Source organism: Sturnus vulgaris, chromosome 1 (genome assembly GCF_052056855.1).
Source record: "Sturnus vulgaris isolate bStuVul1 chromosome 1, bStuVul1.hap1, whole genome shotgun sequence".
Classification (NCBI taxonomy): Eukaryota; Metazoa; Chordata; class Aves; order Passeriformes; family Sturnidae; genus Sturnus; species Sturnus vulgaris.
The window spans coordinates 132,952,774-132,973,848 of NC_142243.1; the positions used below are offsets into that span (position 1 = coordinate 132,952,774).

Here is a 21,075-nt window from a genome sequence, read left to right on the forward strand (position 1 = left end):
GAGCCTGGTCTGTCTCATACACCCTCCCTTATACAATATTTGTACACATGGATAAGATCCCCTGAGCGTTCTTACCTCCAGGCAAAAGAGTCTCAGCTCTCCTTCATAGCAGAGATGCTTCAGTCTCTTCCTCACCATAGTGGCCTGTGGTCTCTATCAAGTAGCTTAGTTTCTCTCTTGTACTGGTGGGCCCAGAACCAGATTCAGTACTCCATGACTTCAGCATTTATGCTTCTTGACTTTAATGTTTACACTGTTTCAAATTTTAGGTTTGTGAGGTTTGCTAGGATATTTTTTTCAAATCTGTTGCAAAATTTTAAGAGCTTCGTTTTTCCACATTAGTCATTCTAGTTAATTACAATCATTTCCATGAAGTTTGCATAAAATCATAAGTACTTTGTAATTGCTTGTAATAACTGGAATACCTTGTCTATCAGTACTTCAGTAAAGCATTTGACACAATTTCCCAAGGAACTCTCTGCTCATGGCTTGGACAGGTGCAGTCTTCATGTGGTGAAAAAATGGCTGATGTCAGGCCCAGAGAGTGGTGAATGGAACTAAATCCAGCTGGTCACTGGTGGGGTTCCCCAGGGCTCAGTACTAAGCTGGTCCTGTTTAACATCTTTATCAGTGATCTCGACAAGTGGATCAAGTTGACCCTCAGCAAGTTTGCAGATGACACCAGATTGGGTGGGAGTGTTGATCTGCTGGAGAGCAGGAAGGCTCTGCAGGGCGATCTGGACAGTCTGGATCCATGGGCCAATGCCAGCGGTGTGAGATAACAAGGCTGAGTGCCAGGTCCTGCACGTGGGGTCACAACCATGTCATTCCATGCTCAGGCTTAGGGAAGAGTGGCTGGAAAGCTGCCCAGCAGAAGACCTGGGATTTCTGGTTGACAGCCAGCTGGCCAAACATGAGCTAGTGTGTGCCCAGGTGGCCAAGGCCAATGGCATCCTGGCCTGTACCAGGGATTTTGTGGCCAGCAGGACCAGGGCAGGGATTGTCCTTTGCCGCACCATGAGTGTTGTGTCCAATTTTGGGCCTGTCACTTAAAAAGGGCATTGAGGAGCTGGAGCATGGAGAGAAGGGCAATGGAGCTGGGGAGCAGTCTGGAACACAAGTCCTATGAGAGCAGCTAAGGGAGCTGAGAGTGTTTAGCCTGGAGAAATGGAGGTTCATGCAGGACCTTGATGATTCTGTGATTCTCTCTTTTGTGAAGAAGTGGGACAGATTCCACAATAATTTTGTAGGGAAGGAATCCAAAAATAACAAAATGGTTAAAGTGATCTTTTTATTTTCACATTTTTTCTTGTAGTGCAAAATTTCAGTTTCTAAGATTTTATTGGATTTTGCTAATCCAGTCTTTTATGACCTGTTCCTTGAATATAATGGTGGCAATGGACAGCAACATCTTTGGGCTGTGCCAGTTTTAAATTTGAATCTTCAATACAATGAAAAGTTTGTTAATCAAGGTAAGATGGTAATTGTAACATCTCTATGAATTTAAACAATCTGAAAACTTCAAATAGAAGTAATCTATATTAATTACTATTACTGTGTTGTGTTTAAAGATACCACAACACACCATAACTTGTTTCTATTTTAAAAATTTGGTATTTGTGGGCGAGTTCTGATAGTTTAAGTGCAGGCTTTGGTTGCATACACCATTCCAATCAGTAATATGCAGAAATAAAATAATCTCTTTTCATTATATATTTGTAAAAGTTGAAAATAAACAATTTTAGTAGTTGCTATGTGTTATACAATTACATGTGTTGTTTCTAGTACATTTCATTCTTTTTGTGTGTTGAATAATGTGTGAGTGAAACTGTCATGTTTTTGCCTAGACAATAATATGAACAACTGGCTTTTGACTCGTCGATTTTTTTTGGTGGATGCACTGAGTGGAAAAGAGAATGACTTGGAAAAACCACCAAGGGTAATTCGGATTGCTAGTGAAATAACAATAAGGTGATGAACTCTTATATAGTATATAGAAAATAAAGCCAAAGTTGTACAATCTGCATTTTATTGTCTTAAAGCTGTTTTGTTAATTATTTTCTAATATGTCTAATATGTAATATGTGCTGCTTTTTCCATTGCATATTTGGAAATGACATGAATTCCATAGGTGGTTCTGATGAGTGAAAGAAAACAACATTGACTTGTGGGAATTAAAATCACCATGATTCCCTTCCAGGTAGAAGGACCAGGCCATGTTTGCATAATGCAAGTTAGCAGGTATTCAGTCACCTCTTAAAAGCAGGTGTTTTCTAGAAGGACCAAAAAACTCCTCTGTTAATTCTTTTTTTAATGTGTGTGTTGCTGACTATACAAGGATATTATTTCATACATCATATTCTTTTCTGCAGTATTTTTACAACCTGTTGCCTGTTATACAGTCCAGAATTGGCTTGTAGTCATTTAACTAAAATTGTGAGACTGCCTGTTAGGGTCATTACTAATTGCTCATCTCAGTTGGAATGTATTTTGGAAGAAACTTTTTTTCTCCTTCTTTATGTGATGTCCTCCTGTAACATGCAGACATGTAAAATTGATTCAGGAATTTTCTTACAAGTAAACAATCCTTCCAATGATTTTTTTAATATATTGCTGTACATGCCTTTGTACACTCCAGTTGCATTTAAAATGTGCAGTGCCATGTCATTGGGTTAGAAATTCACATTTTATTGATCAGGTTGTTCCATTCATTTAGCATTTTCTCATAAGTACAAGTTTCAATGATTGCTTTCCAAGCACTCATCTGGTTTTTTTGTATTAAAAATCATAACTCTGTATTTCTGCAGTATTCGACTGGTATCCCATACACAGAGAGGAACTATCTACCCTCCTCTAATTACGGTTGCTTACACAGATGTGCTTATCCAAAACCCTGAAACCCAGAATGTGATGGTGAGATCTTTGTGCTACCTTAATTATACTTTTAGTTCTATTGGAATTCCAATTTTGGTAGTGGGTTATAAAAATCTAATAAGCAGTTTCTAGTTCTGATCAGTTTTGAAGTTAAAAGTTTTCACAAAAACTTTTTTAAAAAATCAGTTAAAAGTATTCTCTTTTCAATTTATCTTCAGTATTTTTAAACTTAAAACACTTAGAATTTGAAGTTGGTTTTATAATACTAAATTAGGCTACAGTTCAAATAAAATTATACACACATAAAATAACAGATAAAAGACTTTATTGCAGCATTGCAAGCAATTTATTCAAGGAATTAGTATTTTTATTTAGAACAATGCATTAAGAGGAAGTTGTTATGGCACAAACATTTCAGGTCACCTGTAGTTTAAGTTAAAATATTGGTAATATATTTAAAACATCTTTTAGTGTTTCATCTTTTTGTACTGAAAACCACCAAATCCTGCTGTAGCAGATGCAGAAGGGGCATGTCCTACTTGCCCTTTTGCCTGCCTTCCTGGGCAGCAGCTCAGATGTCCCATTCTCCTGTCTTGTTTGTGTGTTAGATCACACTGCATTAAAAGGTAAAAATGTTGGTCTTAGGATGGTAGAATAAAAGAAATTTAATACTAGCATTTTCTGCTTGTCAACCTTCAACTGTTCAGACTTCCAGTACAAATAGACATCTGGCTAGAATAAGTTTGTGGTGCTAGAAGCATTCCTTGAGTTCCATATTAGTTGCATGAAAGCAAGAGAATTAGAAAGACAGAAAAATCAAGACTTTTTTCCTGCCTAAGTGATTACTTTATTTAACTGCTGAGACAGCACTGTATCTACAAAATAATTCGTCGAAAGGGTGATGGTAGGAGGAATTGTTTTCAGTTCCTCAATTTTCTGTCATATTTCATCCTTGCATCTATGTGAGATCTATTTGGGTATTGTCAGTTTTGGATGTCTTGTTGAATTTAACAAATTTTATGCAACTAAAAAGATACATTGAATTTTGTTTCCAGTTTCTGTAAACACTGAGCTTGTAGTAACTGAGGATATTTAGATTTATGTCTAAGTGCAGTGATAGAAGGAGGTCTGACAGGAGCAAATATTTGGTGAAGACAAGGTGTAGGGAAGAAGAGATTGTTTGGGAGGGTGGGGGGAGGGGATACTTCTTTTAAACTTAATTAACAATACTAATTATTATCTTACTTGTATTAAATTTAGCTGTGCAATGGCAAAGACTCAGGCCAGAATATTATAAAACCAAGCCAAACATTTTCTCTTCCATGTACAAATCTTTCAGACCAAAGTCAAAAGATATCTTAGGTTAAATTTAAGCTAGAGAGAACAGTTTTGATACTGCAAAACAGTTTTTATTTCATTCAAGTTGAAAAAAACAGTATCTGAGCTGTGCAAACTTACCATATAATCTTGCATGTGATTACATCAAGGTTACCTTTAATCACTGATAAAAGGGAATGTATCAATCATTCAGTGTCTCCTTTCAGGAGGAAAAAAGTCATGCACCTTTGAAAGAATTACAAATAGGTATAGCCGGTAGCTTGCAGATGGCAGGCACCCATGCCCAGCATTGCTGCTGGTAAAATCTGCAGTAAGAGTAGCATCGTACCTGCTGGTACTGAGCCTGGCACCTGAGCACACCAGGTCATATGCAGTAAAAAAAATGTGTGTGGTACTTGTATAGTACCTCTAGATGCAAATTCCCACCAACTAAATCTGAAAATTACCACTGTCCGTAATGGTTGTAGCACTAAAGAATTTCTATGCATATTGACTTTTTGTATTTTAATATTCAGGTTTCTTTCGCAGTCAGCTATGAGATGAATCAGTCAGAGGCTCAGATTCAGACTGATGTAAGTTCTAATTCCCTTTAATTTGTTGATATAATGATTTGCTTCTATTTTTTGTGTTTTAAAAATATCTGCAAATATTTTTTGGTTATGTTCAGATTGCACTGGGTGTGTTGGGTGGACTGGCAGTGTTATGGTCCCTTCTCAAGACTGCAGGCTGGAAGAGGCGGACAGGAAGCTCTATAATTGACTTGCAGGTATGAACAGCTGGCAAACTGAAATGGCACATCTCTTCCTCTCTTTAAGGGCAACTTTGCTGTCCTTCCCTGTGATTATAACGATTCATTTTCTTAAGGTAACTGAAATAATTTCTAGCCTAGCTGAATAGAACTGTGCCCCAGAGTTAGGCTCACTTTGAGGAAGTAGTTTTTTTGCATTCTTTTTGATTCTGATATTGTCATTCAGAAAATACTGCTCTAAAAATAAAGATATTTTCAGGGCTATTCTGATCAGTTGAGTGGACTTGGTTTTCAGATTAATTGTTTGAACAAAGACCAGCATGTAGGAGTTTCAGCTAGTGACTATACCATAAATATATAACCACGGTGGAAAGCTTTTCTTTAGGGATACTTTTCAGCACTAGAGTTTCCTATGTGAGCTACATAACATTTTATATGAATGTATTATGGACATATGCATTACTTAATTAGCTTTACAGATGTCTACAGCGTGTTTTTATACTTGCAGACAGTTTTCAAGTTCTTACTCTTCTATGCTGGAGACCTTGCCAACGTTTTCTTTATCATCACACTGGGCACAGGGATTTATTGGCTTGTATTCTTCAAAGTAAGTGTTTTTCCAGATTTGGATGTATGAAAGCCTAGTAATATTAAATTTATTTTTACATGGACATTAATTTTCTTTTTTCCTCTTTTTTTTTTCTTTTCTTATCAGACTATTGAGGCAAGTTCTAAATAATATTCTGTTTTGTGTGCTTTAAATTTGTGTTCACCTGTTTCTTTTCCTCAGGATTTGTTGTTCTTGCAGTCTGATTAATAGTCACTTAAAATATTTTATACATTCATTGATCATTTTCTGGAAAAATTTATTCACACTTAAGCATTTATTATGTTGTCATGTGTGCCAGGTGTACTGTTTCAATGTAACTTCTCCATTATAGGCTCAGCAGTTTGTATCTGTCCTTTTACCTCTTCCATCTCAAGAAGAAGATTTTGTTACATACGTAGCATGTGCATTTAGTTTAAAGGTAAATAATCTTTCCTCACCATAAAATAGATGACAGCATGCTTCTGTATATTTTCAGTAGCCCTGTTTTTAAATATCTTGTACAGTTACTAGTTATTCGTGTGTAGATGTTATGTCCTAATAGTTACTTTCTAAGAATTAAGTCATTTTTCCATAGAAATTTATTTTGTGGAGTCTTTGTAGGAAAATAAATGTCTCAAGAAGGTCACAAGAGAAAGACTGAAAATTAATTCTTTCAAGGATAAAGGTGTAAAGAAACCCAAATAAAATAGCATCATGCCAAGAAAGCAAGTGCTTCCATTTAAAGCATAATCTAAGTGCCATGAGCTCCTGATTAGAAAAAAGACAGGTTGAAATAATTACATTCAAATATGTAGAATTCTGAGTGCAGGTTAGTATGTTATGGGGAAATAGTCAGTTTTTAAAATTTGTTACTTTGCTGTATTTTCTTCATAATTTTGGACATTGTCACATGACTTACCATTATTACAAGCTTTTAAACTAACAAAAAAATTATCAAAAGTTGGTCATGAAGTTGCAGTTTCATGTATAATCAAGATATTGATTGTTATGTTTAATGAATAATCCACACAGTGACTATTGCTCGATCTTTGTGTATATACTGTTTCTGTCCTTACTTTTCTCACTTAGGCTCTGCAATTTTTACACTTGCTGGTTTCACAACTTGCTATTGATATTTTCTTTATTGACTGGGAAAGACCTAAGGGCAAAGTTCTTAAAGCAGTTGAAGGTAATTCAAGCTTGTTTTGTATACAAACTCTGCTTGTTTGTATAACTAGCTTTGGTGAAATTCAGATATTACTCTCACATACTAAATTTTAGAACTTTACTGTATGTACTTTTTAGGTGAAGGTGTTACTAAAAGTGCTGCTGCGCCTGTGAGCATATGGAGGACATACTTTATAGCAAATGAATGGAATGAAATTCAGACAATTAGGAAAATAAATCCTCTCTTTCAAGTGCTTGCTGTTCTTTTTTTTCTGGAGGTAGTGTTACTATTATTATGACTACTATTATTATTATCATTTATAATTCACAACCAGAGTGTAACATAAGGGTCTGATGTTTAATTCTTGCATTCTGTGTGGTAATAGTGAATCACCTTTAAATTCACTTGAAATCATGTAATTTAGTAAAATAATTATTTCAATGCATTTTAAAATTTATATGTATGTATAGGTCATTGCAATATTTCATTAAGGAAGACTTAAAAAAAATCCAACCTTTAATTACCTTAGAGATCTTTGTTAGTTTTGTTTGGGCTTTTTTAAGGTAATGAGTTACCTTAAAGGGCTTAACAGACTGATAAATCTGTGTACCCACTTGATTCTTTATTTGCCTACTAGCACCCTTATGCCATAGTCTACAGCTTTATTTCTGATTTCATATTTGTCTGAACAGAGCTTCCTTCCTGCTAATTTGCTGCAGTGCCCTTTTATAATGCAGGAAATAAAATGTGCCAGTTCTGTTCCTGATGGCAGTACAGCTTGAGTACATGTCAGAAACTGTGCTTTAGCTTTTTTTTGTTTCTTTTGTAATTTAGTAATTTTTTTTATTTTGGGAAGGAAGTATTCTTAAAGTGTGTGGCATATAGTTGTTTTTGTGAGGTTCTTACACATATTTTAACACTTTTTATTCAATTGTATAGTCCTTTTAAATTTTTTTCCTTTCAATTAAATAATGAAAGTCCTGAAACTTTCTTCATTCACTATGTGAGCATTTTTGCTGTTGGTAAATACAGGCCAGGACCAACTGAAGTGCAATATTACAAGAGAGGAAGAAAAGAGAGCACCTATTCTCACTGCACTCTGCAGCTACCTGAAAGGAGAGTGTAGTGAGTGGTGTCTCTTGTCCCAGGTAACAAGCACTGGGACATGAGGAAACAGTCAACCCACCACAAGTATATTTTGGTGCAACTTCTGTTCTGAAAGATTTTCACATATTTTTCACCTTTTAAGTGTTTCAACACATAGTTCTCCTCTCATCTTTTTTATTTTGGAACTTTTTCTAGATTTTTTGTTTAAAATAGGTGGTGGAGGAAAATATATTTCTATTCAATACAAACAAAAGAAATCAGTCTTTTAAGAGTTGCAAAACACATTAAAATTCGCTTTAACACTGGAATATATAGGGCTGAAGAACTGAAATTTGGCAGAAGTTATATCCCTATGCAGTACAGCAGTAGAATCTTTTGGAGTTTTTCAGTAAAAACCAATATTGACTTTTTGTGAGATTGAGCTGCATGTCTTTTAATTTATGTATCAACCCATATATGTACAGGTTATGTTTTAATTATGTTTCTTAGTAACAACACTGGATCACACAATTGAGCTCCATCATAGTGAGCAGGCTACTATTCCCAGGTCCATTTTTCATTATTTTTTCTTACTTCCTGTTATGAGGGAAACAACAGGATCCTCGTTAATATTGTTCATTCTCACCTGCTGTTATATTGACATTCTTTATCTCTTCAGGTGGTGGGATTTTCAAACCTGGCTCTAATGGATGCTTCTTCCAGTCTTACAAGAAGCAGTGAGAGCTATGTAGCTCCTTGGAGCCGTATTTTAAGATTTGGTGTGTCTGCTGCACTCTGGGTAGCCATTGCCATCCTACAAGTATGTGAAACATGTGACATCCTGAATTATCCTGTTGAGGCTGGTTCTTGGAAGCTAGAATAAATGACTGTCCAAACTGCTTATCACAGCATAGGATATGTTCTTAACTGTTATGGTTAGCTGTTTTAGCATAGTACACCTTTGGGACTCAAAATGAATCTTCTGAGATACGAGACATCTGACTTTAGAATCAGAATTTTAATCCTCTCAAAGATGTGAATTGATGCAAATACTTTGTTTTGTTTTAAGTAACTTTGAAGCATCTGACAAGTTCAAAATAAAAAGCAGGTTCTTACTACAACTTTACTTCTTAAAGGAAGTAGTATGTCAATCCCATTTCATTAAGTCCAGTGCAGTGGTGGCCACTACAGAAGTCTGTTTTTTCTGGGTCTGTTAAGTGGTGAAATTAATTTCTTAATAACATCAAATCTGATGAACTAATAAAAGAAAATTTGTTGATTTATTTCAGGTTATATTTTTTGCTGTGATTTATGAAAGATTTGTTGAAGATAAGATAAGCCAATTCGTTGATTTGTGTTGTGTGAGCAATGTAAGTATTTCTTTGTCTCATTTGTAGTGTGGCAGTTTAAATAGAATAGTACATAAGATAGTAATAAGAATATTAAATAATATTTATTCATTGCATTTAGATTACTAGCTAACGGCCAAAGCTGATGTTTCCTTCAGCTCATTTTATTGGTGAACTCTGCAAGATTTCAGTTAAACTTTAATTGCAAAATTATTTCAGAAGCATAGGTATCAATATATTCTTTTAGACATCTGATTTTTAGGGTTTTTGGTTGTTTTTCGTGTTTTTTTAGTTTAAATTGGTTACATGGGCTGATACAGAATTCAAAAATAACAAGTTATAACAGAAATCAGTTGTGGAACCATTTACGGCTATTCTGTATACTGGTTTGTGTTTTAGTCCTTCTGACTTGCAAGTTGTCTTGGTTTTATTTATTTATTTATTACATACGTAATGTCCAGTTTCTACTCCTGTCTTGTGCCTGTCCCTCAACTGCTGAACTTCATTTGTCCCTCTTAACAGTTACCACCTTTTGCATCCATTTTCTCTATTCACAATTGAACTTTCTCTTCTTTACATATGGGTTTTGAAGCTTTGTACTGCAGGAATTCCTTTTTAACCAAAGAACAGTGCAGTCAGAACAGATTGGATTACCTCATTTGTCCAGAACTTCTTAAAAATACTGATTTACCTCTTTCATCAGTCTTTCCAGCCATGGTTATTTGTCTTCTGTGAAACACCCATGTAGTACCTGGGTTGTAGAAAATAATTCATTTTGGAGTTTATGTGATATACAAGCATTGTATGGTACTGAATGAAGTTCTGTTAAATACAGTCTTTTAGGAGTTCAGCTGGAATCATTCATATGTATTATGTAGCACAGAAATAAACTTTGAATCAAAATGAAATCTAATAGCTTTAACTTCTTGGCTCAAGGGAATTAAGCAGCAGCAGATCCTTGCTGTTGATAAACTAAACTTGAAGCTGGTATATGCTTCTATTTACTGATAGATAAAACTAATTAGTGAAAGAGTTGCTAAATATTTTTCTCCTATTTTAAATTTTTTTTCAGTACCTGCCTACTTTGTATTTGTAGCAGGGCTGGCTTGGTTTGACTGAACTTCACTATGAATTCAGAAGATCAAAAATAAAATGATAATTGTTGATAAAGTGTTGTCTCTTCCCCCATCTCTTAGATTTCAGTGTTTCTCTTGTCACACAACTGCTTTGGTCATTATATTCATGGTCGCTCAGTGCATGGACATGCAGACACCAATATGGAAGAAATGAATATGAACCTCAAGAGAGAAGCAGTAAGTAAAAGTATTCAAGTTTATATCTGCTCAATTATTTATTTTATATAAAGACCACACACCTTTGCATTAAGGGTCTGCAATTGTGCACTACATTAAACCATGTTACTTAAAGGTAGCAGTTGTTGGTATGTAAATATATGACCCAGTAGTTATTTTAACTCGCTCTTCATCTTTCTTTTTCTTCATATTTCATCCTGTTACTTCTTCACATTTCAAGGATGTAAAATTCCTTTTTCCCTAAAAAGTTTTTCTCATGTATTTAAGAACCTTCTTTTCAATATTTAAGCTTTCATAAGGTCACAGCCACATTCAAAAAGGTGCATACCAAAAAGCTTTTATAAAGAGACAGATCTAAAACACTAATACAGAAACCTGTGATCTGCCAATCAATTCTTTTATTCCATCTCTTCTACTATGGTGATACAACCCATTCTTTATAGAAATTAATTTGCATAAGTATTTTTTCTAGTTTGTCATATGTTGTATCTTTGCTGCAAGATCAGGCAAATATAAAATATCTAATACAAGATCAGACACTGAATTAAATTTCATGATGTCTTGCGTCTTTTTAGGGACAACTAAGAAAGTACCTTAAATAAGGATATTGCTATTTCAGTGTTAAGTGGAGAGAAAAAACATAACCATGTGAAAATTAAATCTCAAAAACTGAAATACAGAAGAGTCTTATCAATAATGTTTTTGACTTAGGTGTTCCTACAATTTTTTCCTACTTGCTTATTTTAGTATCATTTTGGGGAAAACAGGGGGTTTTCCTCATGAAGATGTCAATTTTTTTCTTTTCTTGGGGTTTCTGAGATTTATTAAATGTGACCTGAAAAACACATGGAAAAAGTCAGAAATCTAAAACAAAGAAACAAAAAAAGCAAGACAAGTATAGAAGAAATTATAAGCCTAAAAGAAAGGTCTTCAGAATAAATATCAGAATATGTATTATTAGAAGGTAATGAGCCAAGCACAGGTGAGACGAGAAATACAACTTTGCAACAGCAGAGGTCAGGATTTCATGTCATAAGGAAATCTTGCTGCAGTAGATGAAGAGTGCAGTAGATTCAAATATTTAGAGATATTAAGTATTATCTATACATGAAAGAGAGGAAATGAAAAGCTTTTGACTATTTTTGGGTCTATGAATGACATTAATTATGTTAATTTACAATTGCTTTAATTGTATAGGAAAATCTGTGTAGTCAGAGAGGTTTGTTACCAAACACAGATGGCCAGACATTTCAGATTTCCATTTCAAGAAAAATGCGACTGCACTATGACTGGATTCATGAAACCTTAACAAGAGTAAGTGAGATATTGGTATTCTTTAAATGTTATTTAAAATATGAAATTTTTCTGTTAAAGTCTTGGTCTTGTTGTATTTCAGAAACGTGGTCCTACCAGGCTTTTGGACTCATCTGCAAATACTTTTGAACAAAGCACAAGGGCCTACAATGCCATGAACAAATTTCTCAGTTCTTTTATTGATCACGTACGTATATTGACAATACTGTATCAAGGAAAATACACTTATTCTAAGTACAGACTAAACATTGTAAATCTAAAGGACTGCAATTCCTCTTTAAGCATATGTGCTTTAAGCTTTGTTGTTAAAGATTTTATGTCACCCAGAACAGTGCTGCATTAAAAAAAAAAAAAAAAAAAAAATTGGAGTGCTGTCCAGCAGCTCAGACTGCATTTAAAAATGACAAATCCTTTTTTATTACGTACTTATTTTTGTCTTGGAATAGACCAGTGGGGTTTTCTTCATTCATAAAGGTCTAAGTAGCTGCACTTCATTTTGTAGCAGGTTTGAAATCCTAAAAAAAGAAGTGTTGTATTTCTTTTTCTTACAGGTTCATAAAGAAATGGATTATATTGTTAAAGATAAGTTGCTGCTTGAACGACTTCTTGGCATGGAGTTCATGGAACCAATAGAGAAAAGTATTTTTTATAATGGTAAAAATATATGTGGTATTTGTACTATTTTAAGTATCCTGGTTTCTGTGTAGATTTCTTTCCCAGGTTTTACGGTCTAAAATGGACTTTACAGCAGGAGGGATCATTGAATGACTGCTTGTGAGGGAGGTATTTAAGAGAAGTTCTTTAGGTTACAGAAATCTTGTTTATAATTTGTCATTTGACTGTGATGTTTTTTATTTAAGGCAGATGAAAGTGACAGATATGCACATGAAATTCATAATCATAAGCATTGATAGAAATACATTGTTTGATAGTCTAGACTACAATGGTTCCCAGAAGTTTAGCTATAAATCAGGATTCCATGGCACTGAAATACACAGTTTATCATGCAAATACACTGTTTCCAATCAAACTTGTATTGAATATTTTTTGAAAAAGTAGGAAGAGGGAAAATAATATGTTTCCTGTAATTGTTTACATATTCTTTTATAGAGGTGGTGCTTTTTGATAAAATAAAGAGGTAGATAAATGATCTAGAGTACTTTGGCTATGAAAAAGTTCTTTGGGTATTTTGTCTTAAAAGACCCATTTTCTGGGGAACCATTATACAAAAATAATGCTGAGGTCTGAACCTCCTCCTAAATGAGGCACTAAGCATATGTTTTTATGCTTTTATTGAGTTGAGACCAGAGCTCATAGTTACTAAAAATTTCAGTGACAAGGAAGTTAAATCTGCTTCTTCGTTTAAAACAAATTTTAAAACTAATCTGATTGAGATTTCAAGAGTAAATAGAGTTCTCTGTGACACATGGGTTTTACCTGTTTTGTTCATCAGTATGATACCATTTTATAAGTGAAAAGTCTGTATTATTTTTCAATAGAATGACAGGACTGTCTCTGTGTTGCCATACAATGTCATAAATTGCTCTATCTCTGATTTTCCTTTTTCTTACCAGCTTCCTCAGCACGGACTGATGAACCTCCACAAACTTGCAACGCACAGAAATACTAATTTTTTAAAAAATGTTCTCTTTCCATAGATGAAGGACACTCTTTTAGTGATGTTCTCTATTATGGCAATGAAACAACACTGCTCATCTTTGATATCCTGTTTTTCTCAGTTGTGGATTTAGCTTCCCAAAGTTTTGTTTTAGCAGCTATTCTAACATATTTGCAACAAGAGGTAAATTTCAATTTAAGAACAAACTAATATTTTTAAATGAGAGTCAGTATAGCAGTTTAAATACTTAACTAGATAATAAATGTAGTGAGTTAGCAGTGTGCAGTGAGAGAAGATTATACTGAGACTTTATAAAATAGTTTTTTAATTTTGTTTTGTAAAATAGACTTGTGAGAAATTAATTTTGTTGACATAGTGATCCTGAATGTAGAGGTTACAAATAATTTTCAGTAGAAAACACAAATATCTGTTAAAATTATTCTCACATATTCTATCCTAATTTAGGGTGGAAATGTAGTGGAAAATGTTTTTAAAATGCTAAAGGAAATTAAGCACACAATTCATCTTTTTTATGATTTAAAGATAATCTAAATTTACCATTTTATGTTAGATACTGAAACATACTAGTGTATGTATTTCTTCATTAATACATGTTTTCCAAAATATTCTTAGATATTTAGGTTTATTCGTAATACACTTGGACAGAAGAATTTGGCATCCAAAACCTTGGTGGATCAAAGATTTCTCATTTAATTGAGAAGATGAAAAACTGTTAAGGATTTAATCATGGAAAATATGAACAGGATTGAAGCATCTCTGACCTGCAGATTAATTGTAGTGCACTTTTCAACAATAACTATGTAATGGGTTTGAAGCTTGTAATTTTTTATATTGTGTGCTATTAAGCTTTATTTTTCTGTATTTATATTTTTTTTAATTTGTGAACACTAAGCCATAGGCCTTTAAAAAGAAAGGTACATGCAAATAAGAGAGAAGTAAACTTATTGTTGTTGTTATTATTAGAATAAGATAAAAATTATTTTATGGCTTTTGATAAGATATGGACCACTGACTTTGAGGCAACAATTTGAGCATCTGATTGACAGGAGAGGCTGCCAACTCTGAAATTCTCTGAAAATACCTTAAATCTTATTTCTTTTTTTTTAAAGTTATTTTGAGGTGTAATGTTCAGCAAATATATGTCAAATTTTACACAGCATAGGATTTGTTCTGAATTAAGTTAGTGTTTCAGGAGGAATTTTTAAAGAACACTTATTTATAGTGACTCTCACTTGAAATTTTCACATTTCTGTCTTTTGTTATACAGTATTTTATAATTCTGTCTCTTCTCTTGGCGTCTATCATTGGTTTTTTGGGGTGTGGCCTACACAGTACATCCCAAACATGTATTTGAGGTACAGTGATGTTACAGTGATATAGAGAAAGAGACCATGATAGAGCAGAGGAGATGGTCATTAGCATTTGGGATTTGTTCTTGATCTTCTATCTTGTGATACAGGATGTTCAGGGAAACAACAGTAATTATTCTGTTCACTTGTCCACACAAGTGAAATGGAAGCAATTTTTTTAAACCTTTTTAGAATTGTTTTCACAGGTGCTCATGGTCACTTAATTTTCTGATTTTATTATCTTTAGATATAACAGAGACCATAATCATTTTACCATCATAATAATTTTGGAATTTAGAGGAGTTAATAATTACTCAAGTGCCAAGGGAGATTGTGAATGGCCTTCAAATCACCTTAAACTGAGGTGTCTACCTCCCATTTTTATCACTGAAAAGTCTCCCTACATTTTTATATTTAATGTTTTTTCAGTAAATGGTTAAACAATGTTTGCTGGGTTTATAGCTGTTACTTGTCTTTAGATGATTCAACAAGGGACTTAAACGAGCAAAAATACAAGGAAAATATCAGTCAACATCATCTCATGTTTATTCTGAAACAGAGACTGAGGACATGATTAGTTGAACTCAGCAGATTTCCAGTGCAGACATGCTTATCTGAGTTGAAGCAGCATTGCATGTCAGATGGCTTTTGGCTTCATAAAGAGGAACATGTTCTCATGTTGGTACCACATCATATCATACTAAACTGAGAGTAAAATGGACATAAAATCTCAGTCACTATTGCTCCACTGCATTTGCTTTTGGTCTTGCAAAGCCTGTGTCACTTCCTAGTCCAGTACAGTTGTATTGAGTGATAGAATGTGCCTGCCAGTAAGGCTGTTACCAGAGAGATAACTGAAAAGTTGATTTGCAGTGGGACATCCATTTATTAATGTGCAGTTTAGCATGGGCATTTCCATTTCATGCTTTCCATGCATGTCTGCTTATGGACACAGTTCTTAGTTTGTTGGTGCACACTATGCCTCAGAAAATGTGTGCATACAAAATTTCTAATGGAGTGAAGTGTTCAGGATAAATAAAATTAAGATTGTTGCATTTATGGTGAATGTAGTAATTAAAGTGTCCATTAGGTTCTGGATCTGTTTAAATAGCCAAAAATCGTATTTTCACTGGGAACCATGACAGTGTGACCTCATTAGTTGTGAGGTTTCTTGTCAGTGATCTACTGAGAGCCAAAACTGTAAATTAAGCTAAGGAGCTGTCTGAAAAATATTCTGCAGTAGGACGTTCACAAGGCAAAGTTAGCTTCACCTGGTGTCCATGTATTTATTTGGTGGATATCTTTCCGTAGATTAACTAAACTTAAGCCCTTATAGGCCTTACTTTGCAGTTCTACTGCAAAGTCAGTGTGTGAGAGGAAGTAAAATCTTTGTGATGTGACCATATTTACTCAAGCTAACAGATGTGATTAAAGGGGTATAGTGATTTGCTGTGGTCCATTAATGACCAAGGGTAACCCTGGTGAAGTGCCCTAATACTGGTCTTTAGACCAGTAGAACTGTGAATAGAACTGCACATCACTGTAAGAGGTCACAGGTACACTTGTTCTCTCTGAATTCTGGCGATGTGTTCATGATCATGAAGTTTTTACAGGGAACAGAACCACACCTCAATCATACCTTCACCAGAGTGGTCAGATTTATAACAGGTCAGAATACCTGAACTGACCCTAGACTTGGGTGAATCAGAGAATGTCTGAAAGCAGAATGAAGACATGGTTGTGCCATCTGTAGATTTGTGGTTTCAATTAGTTCAGTTTTTATCAGTTCAGTACCAGCAGAAATGAAGATACTTCAGTATGTGGGCTCTCACTCTGTACCCTGTTCTCAGTGCTTGTGCTAACCAGGTACACCTCTCCATACAAAACTCCTGCTTTGAGTTTGCTTTAGATATGCCTTTAATTATCTGCTGCACAGTAGGGCACGTGAAAGCTTTAATGACCTTGCATTTTGCAAGAACTACTGCTAAAAGCAACTCTTCTTAACAGATAAATGATAAATTAATCTAAAAACATCCTGTCAAAACAGTTCAGTCACTTGGCTCTCTCTTTCTCCTCAGTGTACACACTACTCTGTTTTGCTTTATTTTTCCAGATCATTTGTCTAAAATGTTAATATAGCTAACATAGGCACTCTACATGATTTAGGAAATAATTACAGGAGTCAAAAGCTCCAAGAATTCATAGAAGCTTTTCTTTACTCTTGCTGTCCCATGAACTTGGAACAGGTTGACTGAGCTTTGTTCCCCTATTCCTTGATATTTGTTCAGGAAATATCAAGCTTGATCTTTGTTCAAGAAATATCCCACGTGATTGTATTTCCAGATTAATTTTTTTTATTAATATGCATGTATAACGTGTTCATGTGATGAGTGTCTTTTAGGTTTCTAAATGTTCTGTTTGCCCACATGGCATTTCAGTCTCCTGTCTGTTTCTCTGAGCAATAAAAAAATGTCAAAGATTTGAGATGGGGGTTTTTTTCTAGTCATTAATTGAGTTGACCCAAAGCTACATCATGTTGCTTCTTCCATGCACATGAGAGTAGGGCCAGAGGCTGCTGCTGGCTCTACAGCCCAGAGAAGCTCTGTCAGAACAAGTATAAGAAAGGGGTTTTGCAGCCTGTGCAACAATGGAGGGTATGGTTTTGGATAGCCAAAACTAATGGAATGAGATAGTTGGTTTTTGCCAGGTTAGATACCAAAAAATTATTTCTACAAATAATTAAAATTTGTATGTATAGACAAGGTACAGTAACTTCAAAAATATGTTAAAATTTACAGATTTCATTTAGTGGCGAGGACTTGCCCTTTTAGTCCAACATTCATTTGAATGGTAGGGGTGGGTGCGTGACTGAGGTAAACCCTACCAGAGGTGAGAACTGGAGCTGACAGTGTGCTCAGCTTCCACCCTCCCATCAGCTGCTGCTACACAGTCATGTCAGCCAAGCCCAGCTCGAGGGGTTTTGGTTTGTTTTTTCCTGTTTTCAGCACGAGTGTTTGAGCAGTGGGTGAAGGGGACAGTGACATTGTGACACACTCCTAAGAAAATCACAAGTAAATGGATGGTGGAAGAAGGTAAACCTCTCAAAACTGGTCTCCCTCAACACTACCTACTTTCCCCTAATGTTTTTTCTCTACCCAGTATCATGCCCATTTCTCCTGTACATTTTCACTAATTAAAAGCACTGTTCAACTCTCCTGTGCCCCAAGCCACTGCCTTCAGGCAGTGACTGACACAACCTCCTCCATCACTCCATCACTGTCGACTGAGATGCAGATCCTGCCCCTCCCTTCCTGCAGGTCTGGCACCCAGGCTCTGCTGGGACAGCTGCTGCCTTTCTGCACTTCACTGGGCAAATGAGGAGAGATGTGACCTCAGCAGGAGAATGCTGCCGAGCTGAGTATCACTGAGTGCCAAGGTGTGCCTCAGGGTTGCAGCACAGGTTCTTTGGTGAGAAGAATGAAAATCCAAACATAGCCTTAAAAGTCAGTTTAAAAGCATGAAGTCCCAACTTCCATGCATGTCTAAAAGAAGGAATGAAACCAAGACACCTCAAAAAAAGCCCTGCTCTTTGAGCACTGGCTTCCTCCAGCTTTGCCTCTTCTATTGCCTACATACATCTCCATCCCAGAACACCACCTTCCTTCCTTCCCAGCCTCTTATCATGACACAGCAGACAGATATGACCCCCGTGAGAAAATCACAGTCCTTGCTGGCCCACCTCTGGCTGCCAAAGGGAGCAGGGCTGTGGATGATATCCTGCAGTCAGGGTGGCCGAGCTGTGCCAGCCTCCATGGGCACAGGTGTGCAGGCAGGTCTGGGCTGCAGTGCCCATGGGGAGCACCTAGATCCACAGGTTGGGCTAGGGGTCCTGGAGCCTGTGGGACAATCCCCAGGAAACTCCTTGGGAGATGCATTTGGCTCTCTGCAAGCTGAGTTACGTTTTACTCTGGTAGAGCTTCAGTAAGCTGTGATGGTCCAGAGGCCTGACCATCTGTATCCCTTTCTGTTCCAGACTGCTTTACCAACCTACTGATGCTATTCGAGACTTGTCACCCCTTTAGTTTTCCCCTGTGACTTCAGTCATAGCAGGAGTAGCTCCAAGTCTGGGAACTGGGAAGAGGTGAGGCAACCCTTGGGGTCAATGAGGAGATATTTGATGTTCAAAGCTTATCTGTGGAATAGCCCTGCAGAGGCCAAGAGGCAGAACTGCATTAGCTGACACGGAAAATTTCCCTTTGAATGTTCAGAACTGTTTTTGTGTTAATCTGTGAAAGCTGAGCCCACACCTGTCAATCTCCTCACAACCTGTGGTGTTCATAGAATCAAACCAGAAGCTGAGTCTGAGCAGAGAGAAGGAAATGTATTTGCCATAGCACTAAAGCAGTTACTCCTTGAAAACCTGCAGCAATTAAGAGACAGATTTAGATGGTTTATTTCAGTGGTTGGGTTTTATACAGAAGAGCCTTTTATTACAGAATTATGAAATTTCCATTTTACAGCTCTGTGTGTCAGCAAAGCAGAAAGGCTCATGCAGAATGGAGGAAACTGGAATGAATAAAATGAACTGTAACCCCATGGTCACCTTAATCTCCTCACCCTGGTTCACAGGGTGAACATCACATCTGCAGGAAAAGAATCCCCTTCAAATCATACAAGAAATAAATCTCCAGTTCTTCCTGCAAATGCTGAATGGAGATATTTGCTTTTGGCTTTGCCTGATCTCTGGGACAAGAAGAGTTGCACCAAGTGACCTCCCAAGCAAACAGCTCAGTACCTCCCAGAGCCTGATTCTCCTTCCTATCCATGCCCTGCCACCACTGGCAGCCAACCTGGGATGAATAAATGTTGCAGTTTCACTTGCTACAATTCCCTCTGAATCCTCTACACACTTCATGGAGCTGTTGGGGCAGCATCCCCCCTCCACAGCCTCTTGGAAGATGGATCTGGGTACTGACTTTGGGGCACATCTGCAGGCTGCTGCCCCACCTGCACCAGCCCTTCTCCTCACCTCTTCCTTTTCAGGCTCACCTGGGCCTGCAGAGAGCCAAGCTCCAGAAACATTGTCAAAGGGATTTCAGGAGTTAAACTGAAATCTTTGTTTAATAACAGCTGTGCTGAAAGCTTGGTATTTATTGCACTATCCTAGAAGGTCAGAGCAGCAATAATGCCAGGAGAAGGACCCCTCATGTGTTCATTTCTCCTAAAAGAATATAGTCAGAAACCAGTTTCTGGTTTTTTGACGGTTTGAGACAGGGAAGGAAAAGGCTGCATTTCCCATTTGCAACATTTTCTTTTTTTTTGTGTATGTGGGTATTAAGAGCTGAGCTTACTGTTGAAAAGACCAAAATTACTCTCCTGTACCTTGTAGTGCAAGTTATTCTCTCTACAAACACTGGAAAATATTACTGCATGGTCAGGCACATGACAGGACATGCAGATTGCTTTCTGTGGAGATTACAATGCAGTGAATTTTGTGACATGGGGCACCCAAAAGCTCAGTGCAGAATTTGATGAGACTCTGGGTTCTCCCCACATCATCTGAAATCCACATGGACAGGGAGGTACACCTTTTCATAAGGATGGAGGCAAAGCCTGACAAATTCATCTGTGTAGACATGGTTACAGTTCATTAAAAAAAAAATACAAAAGAGAGAGAAAGAGAGAATATGACTGCCTGGCTTGCACAGGCAGCTGCAGCTCACTGGTGGCTAACACTGATCTTGCTGCATATTATTTCTCTTAGATGACACCCTGTCTTTGCATTTGCAGAAACCCCAGCACCATGCAATACAATTGAATTCCTTTGAAGGTTGCAGATGCTGTGATGAGGATCTGGGATTTGTGAGCATGGGAAAAATGATGGGAAAGTACTGGGTCTGAGGCCTGTGGATCAGGACCATCTGGTTTATCAACAGGAAGAGCAGGATCCTACAGTGATGCTGTCTGGTTTGCAGCTGCAGATGTGCAGCTGTGACACCACTGTTATACAGGTTGTAAGGAAAGGCTGGCTGCTATCAGTGAGGAAGTTTTGCTTCCTCACCCCAAATACTGTGAGCAAACCACAATTTCCTCAATTTCTTTAGCTGTTTAGAGCTAGCATTGCTCTCCAGAGGTTATTTCTGACATTCTGAATAAATGCAGAGAAATGCTTTGATGACACACTTCTTTGAAATAATAACATTCATTTCCTATGCTCAGCAGACACGAAGCCAGAAGAGACCATGAGGTAATGGAACCTCTCTTGGTGGCCACTCAGGGCTCTTGGCTCCTCTGCACAGTCACACCGA

General features: G+C 36.5%; 1 protein-coding gene across 2 annotated transcripts in view; it reads left to right on the top strand.

The window, feature by feature from the left end:
* The window catches only part of TMEM67 (transmembrane protein 67), a 32,381-nt gene extending 15,130 nt beyond the window's left edge, over positions 1 to 17,251 (top strand). Inside the window, exons 12-28 of one of the 2 annotated variants that reach the window (XM_014888679.2) lie at positions 1,316 to 1,472; positions 1,848 to 1,971; positions 2,808 to 2,913; positions 4,728 to 4,784; positions 4,880 to 4,978; positions 5,469 to 5,567; positions 5,902 to 5,988; positions 6,639 to 6,738; positions 6,855 to 6,994; positions 8,483 to 8,623; positions 9,093 to 9,173; positions 10,349 to 10,465; positions 11,663 to 11,779; positions 11,862 to 11,966; positions 12,331 to 12,433; positions 13,438 to 13,580; positions 14,031 to 17,251. In XM_014888679.2, coding sequence (XP_014744165.2) covers positions 1,316 to 1,472; positions 1,848 to 1,971; positions 2,808 to 2,913; positions 4,728 to 4,784; positions 4,880 to 4,978; positions 5,469 to 5,567; positions 5,902 to 5,988; positions 6,639 to 6,738; positions 6,855 to 6,994; positions 8,483 to 8,623; positions 9,093 to 9,173; positions 10,349 to 10,465; positions 11,663 to 11,779; positions 11,862 to 11,966; positions 12,331 to 12,433; positions 13,438 to 13,580; positions 14,031 to 14,111 — 1,857 coding nt within the window. In that variant the 3' untranslated portion in view covers positions 14,112 to 17,251. Of the gene's footprint in view, positions 1 to 1,315; positions 1,473 to 1,847; positions 1,972 to 2,807; positions 2,914 to 4,727; positions 4,785 to 4,879; positions 4,979 to 5,468; positions 5,568 to 5,901; positions 5,989 to 6,638; positions 6,739 to 6,854; positions 6,995 to 8,482; positions 8,624 to 9,092; positions 9,174 to 10,348; positions 10,466 to 11,662; positions 11,780 to 11,861; positions 11,967 to 12,330; positions 12,434 to 13,353; positions 13,581 to 14,030 lie in introns of those variants that run through there. The other variant, XM_088177204.1, reaches the window with a different exon arrangement.
* The last annotated feature ends 3,824 nt before the right edge of the window (positions 17,252 to 21,075 follow it).